The 15719-nt window shown below is 36.0% G+C and overlaps 1 protein-coding gene across 1 annotated transcript in view; it reads right to left on the bottom strand.

The window, feature by feature from the left end:
- hip1rb (huntingtin interacting protein 1 related b) overlaps window positions 1-15719 on the bottom strand; it is a 54216-nt gene that overhangs the window by 24675 nt on the left and 13822 nt on the right. Inside the window, exons 3-4 of the mRNA XM_065284491.2 lie at window positions 2051-2114; window positions 1435-1577 (exon numbers count right to left, since the gene is read on the bottom strand). Of these exons, the coding sequence (XP_065140563.1) occupies window positions 1435-1577; window positions 2051-2114 (207 nt within the window). The remainder of the gene's footprint in view (window positions 1-1434; window positions 1578-2050; window positions 2115-15719) is intronic.

Genomic DNA, 15719 nt, shown 5'->3' with positions numbered 1-15719 from the left:
AGAATACGCTTTTCAGCAAAGTCCTCTAAGTGCATGGAAGATAAACTGGATGGACGGCATGCAAAACATTTAAGCTTGGTTCCATCGTAAGTACTTGGACCACAATACAGCCCATATTTGGGTGATTCTCACGAAACCATTGAAACACCACGGCACTAATGATTTTAGCTATAAAATGTGTAATATAGAAATATTAAAAAGCATCAGAATTAACACAATACTGTGTTCTACCTTGCACAATGTGTGATTTCAACATAAGAATTTATAATTTGTCAATTTTATCTAATTTTCTGCTGAAATTCTCAATATCGTAATGTGTCCGGCTGTGTTTGAACATGCGTTATGTTGTAATTTAATCAAATTAACACAAAAATATTTAGAAAATAAATAAATGGATGTTTTGCTAGACTACTTTAGATGACAGAAAAATATTTACTGAATGTTCATGTATAATAATAATGAAGAAAAATTAGGAAAATTATGTGTCCATGCCTGATGTTCTCATCCTCCGCAACACTTTTTGAGAACAGTTTAAGCACACATACAGAATTTTAATAAAATTTGATTTTGAGTGACCAAGCACATGGACCAGTTACTTCAAGATGGCTACCAGGTAAGATCATTTTTTTACAGTTAATTTGAAATATTGTCTTGTCAGAATGCTTACACGACATTTTGATTATCATTACCGCAACAGATGCTTATTAAATGTTAATTTAATTAATAGAAGCATAATACTTTGATTTTAAATGCATGTGCAGAATCTCCAAATTATGTTCTTTCAGGTTTGTCATGTCATTTTGAAAATATGTCAGTGTTGATGTTTTCTGACTGTTGCGGTAATGAGATTTTTTAGGACAAATTTTTTTAATTATGTTACAAAAATTGTTAAATGATAAGTAAAAGTGTTCCCATTTACTCCAGACTTTGTTTTTCAATGTCTGGTGGGAAAAAAAGTAAATTTAAGCAATTTTTACATTTTCATGCTTGACCAAGTTTTCGTGAGAATCACCCATTTGGCAGTGACATGGATCACAGTGCCCCCTAATGTGTGCTTCATTAGCTAATTTTGTATTCTGACTTTCACCATTTGCAATGTTTCTAGTTGAATCAAGTAAGTCGCTTTAGACAAAAGCGTTTGCTAAATGACTTAATGTAAATGTAAATCTTTAGTGATTTTGAAACGGTTTATTGTATTTTTTTAGATGTGGAGGTTTCTGCCAAAAAAAAACTTGCATGCATGCACTTAGAGGGTTTTGCAGTGAAAGTCTAAACATAAGAACCTAAACATAAGAGCCTGATTAAAAAAATGCAAATTTACAAGAAAACATGTCAGACGAACTTCACATATCACATATAAAGGGTTTGATGAAGGACAGAAGTGAAAAAAGCATTGGTTCAATTTATTGGATACTGAAACATAAGCATGCTTACATTGCGATGCCCGTCGCGCAGGATTTTGTGTAATACGTGGCCGAACTTCCAGCTGACGATGGCATTACTGGACAGGGGCAAACCAATGGCATACGACCAGAAGGTGTGAGCCCCCTTCTCTCTGTGTGTCCCCAAAATAATTCCTGAACAAGTCGCTAAAGGAAATACTTTACACACCATTGATTATCACAATATACGCTCCATCAAAATTATCCCTTTTAATGTATTTTTATAATAAGTCAAAAATGGAGACGTTAAAGGTTTTTATTACTTTGCTTGTTAAGATGGCAAACAGCTTCATTTTGACTATTTTATATCATCCAGACATGCAATAGTATCACTAATAATATTATTAGTAATGCATTTATTTAAATAAAGCTGCTACAAAAGGTTCTTCACATGCAAGCGATGAATAATATTCATTAACATCATTTATTCTTCATTAGTCAATATTTTTATAATGTGTCATGGTTTTATTTAGACCTCAAGTCTTTATTGCAAACAGGTTCTACCAGTTTCATTATAAACCACTTACCAACAGTTTAGATGGGCCTACCTGATTAAGTAAAGAAAGTAAATAAACCTGAATGTGTCCGTGTTAAAGCATTAAGGATACTGCGTGCATGTTTCTCCTTCAGTGGGCTCTCTGTTGAATTGATGGCCTTACTGATACTGCTGAGCTATGGAGAGAAGCACAAGAGACAAACAGAAATACTGGGTCAGTACACAAGACTGTAACACATCATTGTAATGCCGGTGACTCAATCATAGATATTTTTATTATTTCTTAGATTTGTAGTGTGCATCACTTTCCTGTTAGTGATGGTTTTTGCCCAAGGTCAAAACGGTTTGACCCAAAAACACAATTGCTAGGATAAATTAATTCAGAAAGTTTTTAAGTGACCCAACCATGGGTTAAAACAACCCATATTATGTTAATTACAACCCAAATTAATTGGGTTTAGCCATTACTGACCTAACACTGGGTTGAAAATAACCCAGCATTTTTTAGAGTGTAAGATCAATAAGCCACAGGAGGAAACTTTTTAACAAAAAAATTATATCCTTACACTGCCAACCTTAAACTGTTGATTTAAAAAAAAAACTACTGTCAGGTTCTGTTTGTTTACTTCTAAAGGAGCAAATCCAGTACTATGGATGTGACATTTGCCGGCAAAGCTTGAAATATAATTTCTCAGAGAATGCATTTATTACCCTTGCATTTTTATATTTGGCAATCTATAAAAATTTTCCTAACCCCTGATGATCAGTCTATACTCATGTTTTGTCTTTAGATGAGGAAAACATGGATGCATGCAGTGACAAAGGACACAAGTTTTTGGAAGACAACATACTTTGAAGGAAATCTGTGAATTAAAATGCACATACCACAACCAAATACCCAACAAAGGGAGTAGCTTTAAAACAAATATTTATTTTATTTTAATTTTCGTTTGCGCATTTATGATTAAGAAACAACATTGTGAATGTGAAATTTCTCCATTATGGACGTAACCATTCTAAAATGTACACTCTCTTAACTACAGAAAATAATTTAAAAAAATGTTTTAACACTACCAGAGATTTGCATGGGTATTTTAACCAAATATTGACATCTGAGAAAAAAATGACATGAGACGGTCTAGCTTTTGGAGGATCCATAAATTGTGTCACCTGCTGTGCGCGCCCCTGGCGCCTGTCAGCAGGACACAGGGAGACGTTTCTGACTTTTTAAAAGAAATATGTAATCAGACAAATATTAATTTGAAGAGTTTGTTTCCAAAACGCAAGAAACTGCATTTTTTTTTTTTAGATGAGCTACCACCAAAATCAGTATTGCAGGGCTATTCAATTGGCGGCCCGCGGGCCAAACCCGGCCCCCAAGGTAAGTTGATCCGGCCCTTTATGTAGTCTATAAAAAAGACATCTCTAATAAATTTAGTAAGTTAGACAACGAGTGCGAGTGCATTTGTTTCATACATACAGCATGAGCTGAGCTGCAGAGCGCGAGTCACGTGACTGATGCGAGCAGCTGTGTCATGTGTTTATATTCGCGCTTTGGTCCACAAGTTCAACGCAATCGCCTTCCCAGCTGGCGTCTCAAGACGCGATGATAATGGTGAGTTAAGAGACCGGACTCTATGGCTGTTTTAACTTTATTTGTTGTATTTCCAGCTTAAAAACACTTCCTTTTCCGACAATTGTTGTCTGATATGTCAGCTCACTTATGACTTGCTTATCCACAATGACATTTACGTTAGAAGTCTTAATAAAGGAAACTTGTTGAAACGATTTTGTGAACTAGACAAAAAGATCCTGCCGTTTCTCCAAAATTCAAAGCAGACAAAGGCTCAAATATTATGCGAGTCATTGTTCTCACACAAGAATGCAATTAAAACGAGTAACAGTTAGTCGCCTATCGCTCACAGCCCAGCACCTGCACCTCTTGCTGACAAACATAGGCCTACACCTGATTTTACTGCTCTTGTGAAATCTAAAAGTATAATTTCTCTTATTAGAAGGTAGCCTAATGTTTGCCAATTATTAAGATGGCTGTTGTAGTTTAAATAGGGTTACTGTAATAATTAGCTTTGACAGAAAAACAGCATAAAACTATTATGTTTCATATTATACACTTTTTTTTAGGCGCACTGAAGTGAGTAAATGAGTTAAATTCTCAATGAGTGTGACATGGATCTTATTTACCCCTTTAAATGTAGAATAAAGCTTACTTGGGCATCTTACAATGCACTTATGTTGTTATGCAATTTTAAAATACAACATATGAACATGTCTGGATGTAGAAAAAGCCTACTTGGACATCTAACAATGCACTAATGTTGTTGAATGCAGTTTCAAAATACATGTTTGTAGAAAAAGCCTATTGTACAATGCACTGATTTTGTTTTTATGCCGTTTCAAAATATAACATTAGTAGGCTTAAATGTAGGAAAATATAGTCATCGTCACTGTTATATCTCCGGCCCCTCATTTGAGATGCTTTTCATAAACTGTCCCCCACGACAAACTAATTGAATAGCCCTGCAGTATTGTATCAGGTCAGTATTAAAAAGTAAATTCTTCATTTTACGCAAAATCCAATATCCGCCACGTTATTCTGTCATCTTTTCTACCAAAATACAATAAATGCCACTCCTTTTCTGCAGAATGCCATAAATACGCTCAACAAATCACAGCGCACCATTCCACGCATTGTAAACAAAATTTTTTTCCTCATCTTGTACTTCGTGATCAACAAACAAACAAAAACAAAATAATACTTTGTTGGCATTGCTAAACCTGTGGTGGTTTTCTGTGACGGGAAAGATCCATAAGCCATCAAAATCTTACGCCAGAGGCAATCGGGAGACGGGAAATGCAGGTTGTCTTCCCGACAGCATCAAGCTTCTGTCATGCTAACACATTGACCCCGGGGATCTTATGAAAAACGTTCTGTTTTTTTACACGAATCCAACAAAAAGCGAGCAGGAACAAAACATTTTACAGCTGATTGCTTTAAAAAAGCTTCAGTGGCGACGTCCCCAGTCCCCAAGTAAGTGTTGATTAATGCCATTAATGTTTATTTTTTTAATCAGTGTATACCACTAGTCAACTAAATGAATATAACATGGCAAAGATGAATGCACAAATTATGGATTTGAATTTATGTTTTTATAACCTAAAGATGCTATGTGAAAGTTATATGTGTAACAGAAATATGTGTTTTTCATCTTGTCACTTTCTTGGTATAGAAAACAAAATTTGTCAAAATGGATTTTTTGCATTTTGGAACCAAACTCTTCATTTATTTTCGAAAATATGACATGATGATGTGGATTCAACTAACCAACAGTATATACAATTAACCAACCTTAGAAATATATGCAACATACACAGAATACTATTTACTATAAAACATAACTTAATACTGATTTCTGTTAAATTCACACTTTTGTTTAATAAAGGTTTATTTTAAAATATCCAGCCATATATTGAGCTGTTACAGGCGCACAATGAATCTTGGGATAGCATAGGCTGTGAAGGATCAATTTTGCAGAACAGAGAAATAAATATGCATTTTGAGGACTCTTTTAAATCATCCATCAAATTGGGACGCTCTTACTAACCTTAGATGCACTGCTGTGACGCAATCTGTCTTAGAATACGTCCTTCGAAGGTCACAGCGTTTGAATTGGGACACAGCTTATTGTGCACACACACGCTGTTTAATTTGTCTCCTTTCGTGTGACGAAATGCTTTTTTTCTAATCAGACAACCATTCTTGACTTCACATTTATCTTGAGCTTTGTTACTTTAAATATGTTCACAAACAATGTACAGGTACGTACAGTACAACACACATCCTGATCTGATATGTACTGATGTACAATGTCATTCAGCTCCAATAAGGTTTCTGAAAGCCTGTTTTCGAGGAACACCAGACTAAAACCCATTACGCACACAATGGTTTCTTCAATGAATCTGTCAAAAAGACTTATCAGACTCAAGCACATAAGTTACTGGTTTATTGTCTCACTTACTCAGAGCTCAACATAAAAAACTCATCATAAAAGACCGATCAGGCCATTGCTTTGCATCAGTCACCAAAATATTTTTTCTGCCTGTGGCCATTTGTGTGTATGTATTCTTATGCAGAGTTACCATCAAGACACATTTTAAGGGTCGTAACCGTTAAATTGTGAGGAATGTCATGAGGTCTCTCCTGGTTGTGGATACTGTTGCGTGTGTTGCACTACGTCAGCTGGTAGAGCCAAGAGACCTTAAAATGGCGCCTGTGCCCTCTGATTGAGGCTAAACGGAAATTGTATTATTTTTGAAGCAGACATTTACTTGGGTAAAACGCAATGAAAGAAATGGTGTGATGTTTTTTCTCACAGTTTGCCATCATTTTCCAGGTAAAGCAGACAAGTCGGGAGCCTTTTTTGTTGGAACAAGCAACTACTGTAAACAAAACCCTGAAGCTCACGAGAAACAGGGGGGTGGCGATAACCCTTTATCTGGTCCACTGAACTTAATGGTGAGAGGTATGAATGAAGAGAATTTTAAGTGCATCAAGAGACATAAACACAGCATATTAATAACACTGTTTTATTAATATTGGTTCATTGTCTTCCTCACAACAAGATTCCTGTCTTATGTTCTACATTTCTGTGCACAGCTAATCCTGATATACCTGAAACGATTTACACTCATGAGAGTATTGTGAAGTGAAATTTCAGAGTTTACATTTAAAATTTTGATGCTAAAACCTTTTTTTTGGTGTGGCCATTGAACATTTTGGCAGGGCAAGTAAAAACCTGAACCACTGGCTCGACCGGGCCAGTATAAAAAATATTGTGTTGAGCCCCGTTAGAGAATCGGTTTGTAACAAGAACAGAAAGACAATCTCTCAAAAGTCTCCAGCAAGTAAATGCTACAATTTACTGACATATAGGAATGGTCAAAAATAAATTCAAACATCTAAATAAAAAAATAAATACAACAACACAAACAGAAAGAACACACACAGGATCAGTCAGTACAAGTCTACAAACATCTACAGGATATGTATTAATTTAGAGCCAGGAAAATCAATATGGATATCATCTCTTTTTGGACAAAAGTGGCGATGAATGATCATGTTGTTGTGTACCACACAGCATTGTAATGGGCAAAAGGTTTTTATAGCAAAACCTGGCCCACTAACTCAATCGCATTTCAAAGGGTGGGTTCTCTGGTAAAAATCACATTCAGAGAGTAAAATCTGTATTTTGCCATGGTTCATCTGCTGAATATCTCATTCCCGGAGCTAAATATCACATTATTGGGAACATGAAAAACAGCCCATGGCAACAGCATTAAGGCTCAATTCCGCAGAATAACCAACTTGGCAACCCTGGTACCACACACGTCCTGAGGAGTGAATCGAAAACATTTTGTACGTCTCCTGGTGGCTGGCTGCATTATAGGTCATAAAACCTCACCCTCTCCATGTAAATTTAAAAATTCAATTACACTTCAATTAAGTTTTTCCCAATGATGTTTCTGTTACTTGCGGTATCATGTTGATGTACTTTCAAGTGGTAATTTTTCTAATAAGTTTGTTTTAAGGGTGTTTTCAGATCAGGGGCCTGATGAATAAACGTTGCGTATGCACAAAATGGGCATAGGAATTTTCCACTCACATATCGGGATTTATAAAAATATACTTGCCGTGAATAAGTGCGCACCGTACGGTACGGATGCTCTCGACCGTGCATACGCAGTCTTTTTGAGCGGAGTGAAAGAACACAAACTCTTTTCTTGTTTTTATACACATTTAGTTTTAATATTCCTGTTTCATTCATGAAGATTAGCACTCAAATTGCATCTAGGAGTTGCATCTGCCTATGAGTATCGAATATTTAACAGATGAAAAGTATTGAAAAGACAAAGCCTCTACAGTTTATATGAGAAAAAGACTTAAAATTATTTAAACCCATTGGTTTTTATATTGTGGTCTCATCTGCTTATCTGTAAATAGTATGCTTTTTTAAGGTTTTTACAGAATTTTGTTTTTTAATATTTTAATGCCTTATGGTTGCGCTGTGTAAAACATCAGTCTTTCTGTTTTATTATGGGAAACACTTAACGCGAAACTTTTATACGCTGGGCTCGTCTACTTGCCTATACATAGCAGACTATTCTCTATGAGGTATGTAATATTGCAGTCTTAAGCCAATGTTAATGTTCATGCACTTGCCTCCTCAGACAGTATGTGCTCATTCTAAAGACGAACACGACCCGTAACAATCTCCACCATCTGCTTGTCAAAAACACCTGTCTGGCCATATGTGAAACCATGTACTGTAGTATCAACTTTGACAATCCCTGTGTTTGAACAGTGTTTGTATGATTTCATGAAAACCCATACAGCCAAAAAAAAAAATTATCTGGTCAAAAGTATTTTTTAAATATATGCTAAATAAATTAATTTAATAAAGTATATTTTTGAAGTTGAAACTATTTAATTTTACCTTTTTTAAAGGTAAAGGTTTACAGGTTCGTAACATAGTTTTTCTTCCAATGCGACGTGAATATATTCCCTTGAATTCAAATATATGAAGGGCTAAATATATTTTTAATGCTTTAAAATGTATTTACTTCTAAAATATGTTTCACAATATACAAAAATGGGCAAAAAATATATCGGTGAAAAATATATTTTGTAAACATTCCAAAATATGTATATTTATTTTGGGCAATTTTTTGTACATTTTGAAATATATTTAAAAGTATATTTTTAAATCTATATTTTTTGCCATATGGGTAAGTAGCGATTTTTTTTTTTTTAAATGACAGCGACGATATTTTCCTTGCGTTTTGTAACGTCATATGGATGGAAAATCCATATTCAAACGATATACAGACAACATTATGCCCAGTAAAATATATTTGCTTGTTTTGGGGAGGAGATGCACATTGTAGCCATTTAACCCCAGGTTTAGGAACAAAGCAATCGATCTACAGGTCTGAAAACACCCAAGATAGTTATTAGATGCTATTAAAAGGGGGGGGGGGGGGTGACAAATTGATGTGTGTATGCAATTTAGTCAAATGAGAAAATGGGTGGGGTTCGATACCGTGGTTCCACCTAACTATTATACTGTGCAGATTCTGGCTTCAAATGTGGTTATTTTTAAACTATTTTGGCTTCATCTTTACAATAGAAGTTTATGTTTTTAAAGTCATACGTGACAGGGGAAAAGTAAAAAACATGAAACTATGTGCCCTTTTAGTTCTTTCAACAGATTTCTGGGTGGTGTTAAAACGAAACTAGCTTCATTTCATGTTTAGGAGAGTCATACCCACTCAGCAAAAAACAGCCAGACTCAGGGTGTGACATCTTCGTGTTTGTAACATTGGCTCTATTTTTAGCAAAGCAGACTTAAGAAAGAAAACAAGTAAAACTGTCACCTAAAACAATTTATTGATGCAACGATAAATTCGGATATACACTAATAATACCTGCAGGGCTCCCAAAATTTCAAAATCTCTGGTAGCCCTTCGGGGAGGCACTCTTCAGTTTTTGGTAGCCCAAAATGAATGCAAGTAGCCCAAATAAAAAAGACATGTAGAATATTGAGACAAGACATCTATCAAAGCACAAAAAACAGAATCAAATTACAATCATAAATACAAATATTTGCTTTTAACTAAACTGAAATTTATATAAATTTCAGTTTCTGAATCTGAAATGTTTCTCAATTAGTTTTCACCACAGGCCAAAGTTTGCCAATACACAGCACTGTAAAAAAAATGTTGGCTGCCTTACATTTTTTTTGTTGAATCAACTCGACTAGATTTACGTCAGGTCAACTTATTATTATTTATCTTGACAAGAGATGAATACCTACAACTTATAAAATGAAGTTGACTTATAATTTGACTATATTTTATAAGCTATAACAACTCATCTGTAGTTAGAACAAGTCATCTCTAGTCAAAATAAATAATAGTAAGTTGAAATTACTTGTAAATTGAGTTGATTAAACAAAAACTTTAAACGCAGCAAATCATTTTTTACAGAGTATAGGGCCACTGACCACAATGATTGGTCTGCAAATCTTGTTTTTGATGCTGTTGTTTTTTTAACAAACAAAAACGTGGATTTCCATGCAAGCCTATTGTTCCTGCTCATCTCCACACTGGATATATTTACCATTTAATAGTGGTTTCAGTGGGTCACAAAACTCATAGTTTGGATCATATAATGTTTTTCCAGTTACAGATTCTTCCCGATCAGAAAAATAGGAGCTACTGTCGCTTTAAGAGTGAGTTGTGCACGGAGTCACATATACTGTAGCCTTTTTTCGCAATTCTCTTCACTGCACATGCAGTCTATCACACATTTAAGCTTGCTGTGGGAGATTTAATTTTTTCATGAGGATATTAATTACTGACAGGACGACGTTGGAGGAAATTTTTCATAACAGATCCAGATCGTCAATGACTAATCAGTACTTCTTGCTTCCTGTACAGTTCGTGGCTTTGTACGATCCCAAATGGAAAGTGAAGTAAAGCAAGCGCGCAATCAAACGCGATTTACATACCAGATGCCTGAATTACATACACCATAATTACCCATCCAAATCTGTTAGAAAATGCAAAAGCATTCAAATATATTATTCCTCTCTATAAGTCAAGATAGCCTGACGGGCAGGGCGGAGCCCTGACCAGGGGTGCGTTTCCCAAAAGCATCGTTAGCCAACGAACATCGTAAGTTTCATCGCTACCAACATCGTTCAACGATTTGGTATTTCTTGAAACCATCGATCAAACGAACATTCGCAAACTGCATCGCTAACTTTTGTCGTTGGAACGACAGTTCTTCACCTGTCGTTAGAAGCATCGTTCCTTGATCTTATTTTATGCAGACTTACGTTGATCATGCTTTTGAACAAAATAAGCAAAAAAAGATGTAGTACAGTCTATATCCATCATTCTAAATATATTACAATTTTATTTTACGTCTTTAAATTTGTAAACAGAATGAAAGCGCTGCATTTGAAAACTGTGCATGTGCGAGACTACAAGCTATAAGACCCTGGGGAATCCCTGTGGAGGAGTGACGTAAGAGGAAACTTGCGCGTGAATTAAATATCTTTAAAATATACAACAGATAACTAAATCACGATAACAAAATCAGTCTTCCGATGCAATATATGTTATTTACAGCAATAATCTGACATTAAATCGATTTGCACAGATTAATTAGTACTTCACCTCCCACGTGACATCTTCAACCTTGTTGTTAAACCAACATGGTTCAAACGACGAATGTGCGACAAAGTTACTATGCTTTCGGGAAACAGTCGTGACAAGGTAGTTTGTTTCTCCAACGATGCATCGTACTATGGTTGTTCAGCAACGAGTTACGTCATTGTTTGGGAAACGCACCCCTGGCCATTGTGTTAAGTCCACAAAAGCCATTGGTTTATGTTGTTGCTGCTGAAACAATCTATACACTGCTGATAATAAAGTTCACCGTTTCCAACACATTAACTTTACTTGGGTGAGCTGCCTAGGCATATTAACAACCCCCAAAGTAGGCTATATCTTGCATTAAATAAAGTATGTTTTTGTTCTTCCGTGATAATGACACTCTTTGATAATGACATTTTGCCTGCAAGCACATCGTGTCTCTCCCGATAAGTTCGGTGTGCGTTCGCATGCTCTCTGTTTCTCAAAGAATTGTGTGCACCGCGAAGCAAGCTCCATGTCACATTTGGCGCTTTTCCATTGCATAGTACCCCACGGTTTAGTTTAGTTTGGGTCGGGTCAGCTCACCTCACTTTGGCGTGGTTAGCTTTTCCATCGAGTTTAGTATCACTTCGGAGTGGGAGGGATTATAGGCGTGTCGTTATATTTACGCTGCCTACTGCTGTGACATCATACACGTGAGAGCGTTGTTGCACATTCCCATACATTCATTTATTTCTCAGTCTGCCACAAAATTAAAATTGGCCACCACAAATAGATGTTTGCACATCGCGTTTATCACTACCTCTGTCTCACATGACAGTTTCTGTTCAAACACCCGACCCGTGGCGTCAGTCGACGGCGCTCCGCTGAGCCTCATTCAAGTTGCATTTAAGCATATATAATGCGGACGTGCACGTCGCGAATGTGCCGCCACAAACTGCAAGTCTCGAAAAAACTGTTATGGTGTCCCGGATTCTCAGCATGCGGATGTTTTTCATCGCTAAAAGGGTGTTTGGAAACTTATAGCAGAACACAGATAACAACATGTTTGCTTGAGACAGCACAAGCTAGCAGTAAGCTAAAGCTAATATTTACATTAAAGCGATGACGTGACGATTCTCTCAGACCAATCAGTGATCTACAGTGTTTTCGCGTCACGTTTGGTATCAGCTCGGGTCGCTTGGAACCCCAACCGAGGTGGTACGAAAAAAAGTATCGGGTACTACGTACTGCACCCAATGGAAAAGCTCCCAAAAGTAAGCTGACCCGACCCAAACTAAACTAAACCGTGGGGTACTATGCAATGGAAAAGCGCCAATTGTATCCTTCTATGTTTCTGAACCTAAGCCGAGTTGTATGCATTAGAGGTATGAAGGTATATTTGGTGCAAAACAACTGCACACCTGTGACAGTGGAATTTGTATTTGTAGAGATTATCCACACATGTGTATCAGTAAATTTGAAGTCAGAGATGAAGAGTTGCAAACTTGTAGATTTTTTTTCTTTCCCTCAAATACAACACAACAGTTACACATTCACAAATCCTTCAGTGCAGCTGCACAAATCCCATTTTACAAATCACAGATTAAGAAACTCACAAGCTCACGTTTTTTGCTACAATTGCTGCAGTAAATATGGTGCATAACCTACTTGAACACCTGGATCAAAATATGTGAAGTCACACACAAATTTTGTACATTCGCAAATCAGTTTGTGCATTTGTGCGATGAGAGTTGCATGTGTGTACAATTTTTTTTCCACAAATATTTTTTACTTTTTTTTATATTTTCTAGCACAAACACAAGTACATAAATACAACTGCTTGAATCTGCTGCTACGAGTTTCAAACACTCTTTTTCATGTACTCTCTGTTTTGCACCAAATATCTCGAGATAAATGGTGCGAAAGTGATTTGTATACCTGTAGGCTATGGCGAGCACTGTTCAGCACTGCCCACCAGGTGGCGCCCGACACTCACTGAAGCAGAGTTTATTAATTACCACCAATGTTTCAGCAAGGTAAATCAAGGTATTATTTTCACCAAGTGGAGAACAATACAAATGGGAGTGCTAATTATACACAGATGAAGGTAATTACATACAATATTCCAATGATTCATTAGTAAACAAAATATAAGTTCCTTAAATCTCAAACCATCAATATAAGTAGATAAAAATACAAGCAGCAAATACACACATAGGCATTTATATAAATAAGATACCAAATGATGTAAGTCCCATTCATTTTTAATATCATAATACCTATAAAAACAACCCAAATCAAAATCTACTTTTAAACCATGTGTGGCCAATGTTCGCATTTAATATACCTTAAAGGCCTCCTGTCTAAGTAAAAATTGGTCCAACTCACCTCACCTTCTAGATGGAAATACCCTGTCAATTCCTATCTGGACACCCATCTGGCTCAGCTGCAGTAATGTTTCTATTACCTTGACAGTCACTGCGGTTTCATATTTCTCGTCATTAAACTGCTGTATGATAGCCAGCTTTTGACTAACCCTAAACCGAAGCGACAATGGTAAGAAAATAGGACAAAACAGTTGAGTAACCAATCCGTGAGAATGCCACGGAAAGAAAGTCTTTTTTTGCCAACAATCCTTAATGTTGAGCTCTGCTCTTTGAAGTAAGTTGGTTTATTATTGGTTTATTATGCAAGTTCAGCCTTGCATTATGTTTGTATCTTACAGTTAGTAAAATGCATGTAATGAATTCAGGGCAAGAAGAATATTTATCTAATATGGGGTAATGTGAAGTATTATAATACATATCGTTTTCTTTCATGGGATATGGACCCCCTAAAAAAGCCTTGGACACCCCATTTATAAAATTCTAGTTCTGCCACTGCAATATTGATCTTGTATTTCAGCATATTAAGTGTATAATGAGTCTGTGCATATTGTGAATGAATTTAATAAACAAATTCTTGATAGCCTTTAGTTAATTCACTAAAATTATCCTATATTCAGTTAGCCTATGTTTACTTTACTGACACAGCAGTGTGCCCAGGATGGTAAAATAATTATTTCAATGTATTACTAATAAACAACACAAGTCTTGTGCATACTGACATCTTTGTTTTTTTTCTGATGTGTTAGAAGTCATATGTAGAGCAGAGAAATAAGAAATTTTTTCCTGGGGTGCATGCCCTAGAAAAATACATATGGACCTTGGTATTTATAAAATCCTGCGTATGACCCTGCTCATGACAAAAAGAATCCACTCTCAATAGTGTATAACGAGCTGAAGGTTTTTTAATCGGATCCCTATATAAAAAATTACGAGCTACCCACAAGTCTAAAAAGCTGATTTGATTTGGGTTAGCATCCAAAGTAAATGTTAAGAAATCAGAACAACTGTTTAGATAATAATAAAAAGAATTTAGTTGTTCAGTAACCGGATTCAAAAAGACAGAAATAATCATCCAAATTAGTATATTAGAAGAAAAAGCATCTTATTTAAATGTAGGCCTATGTGTGTATTTGCTGCTTGTATTTTTTAATCTACTTATATTGATGGTTTGAAATTTATGGAATTTATATTTTGTTTACTAATGAATCATTGGAATATTGTATGTAATTACCTTCATCTGTGTATAATTAGCACTCCCATTTGTATTGTTATCCACTTGGTGAAAATAATACCTTGATTTACCTTGCTGAAACATTGGTGGTAATTAATAAACTCTGCTTCAGTGAGTGTCGGGCGCCACCTGGTGGGCAGTGCTGAACAGTGCTCGCCATAGCCTACAGGTATACAAATCACTTTCGCACCATTTATCTCGAGATATTTGGTGCAAAACAGAGAGCACACGAAAAAGAGTGTTTGAAACTCGTAGCAGCAGATTCAAGCAGTTGTATTTATGTAGTTGTGTTTGTGCTAGAAAATATTTAAAAAAAATTAAAAAATATTTGTGGAAAAAAAAAATGTACGCACATGCAACTCTCATCGCACAGATGCACAAACTGATTTGCGAATGTACAAAATTTGTGTGTGACTTCACATATTTTGATGCAGGTGTTCAAGTAGGTTTTGCACCATATTTACTGCAGCAATTGTAGCAAAAAACGTGAGCTTGTGAGTTTCTTAATCTGTGATTTGTAAAATGGGATTTGTGCAGCTGCACTGAAGGATTTGTGAATGTGTAACTGTTGTGTTGTATTTGAGGGAAAGACAAAAAATCTACAAGTTTGCAACTCTTCCTCTGTGACTTAAAATTTACTGATACACATGTGTGGATAATCTCTACAAATACAAATTTTACTGTCACAGGTGTGCAGTTGTTTTGCACCAAATATACCTTCATATAGAGGCCTCTACGGAAGGAAATGGGACACGTATGCTTCCAGGTCTATATTTTAAATGTTCAGTCGGGTCTGGGTCGGTCCCAGCTTAATTGCTTCAGGTCTGATTAACATTGTCTGTAAAACCAAAGCCGACCAAGAAACAAACTAGCTAAAGTGCCTGGGCAGTTTCAAGCACACCTCCGGTTTCTATGTGTATACGGGCTCTTGTTTTGAAAGT

The sequence above is a fragment of the Paramisgurnus dabryanus genome, chromosome 5 (genome assembly GCF_030506205.2).
Source record: "Paramisgurnus dabryanus chromosome 5, PD_genome_1.1, whole genome shotgun sequence".
Classification (NCBI taxonomy): Eukaryota; Metazoa; Chordata; class Actinopteri; order Cypriniformes; family Cobitidae; genus Paramisgurnus; species Paramisgurnus dabryanus.
The sequence above is the reverse complement of the archived record's forward strand: the minus strand, read 5'-3'. Positions and strand labels throughout refer to the sequence as shown.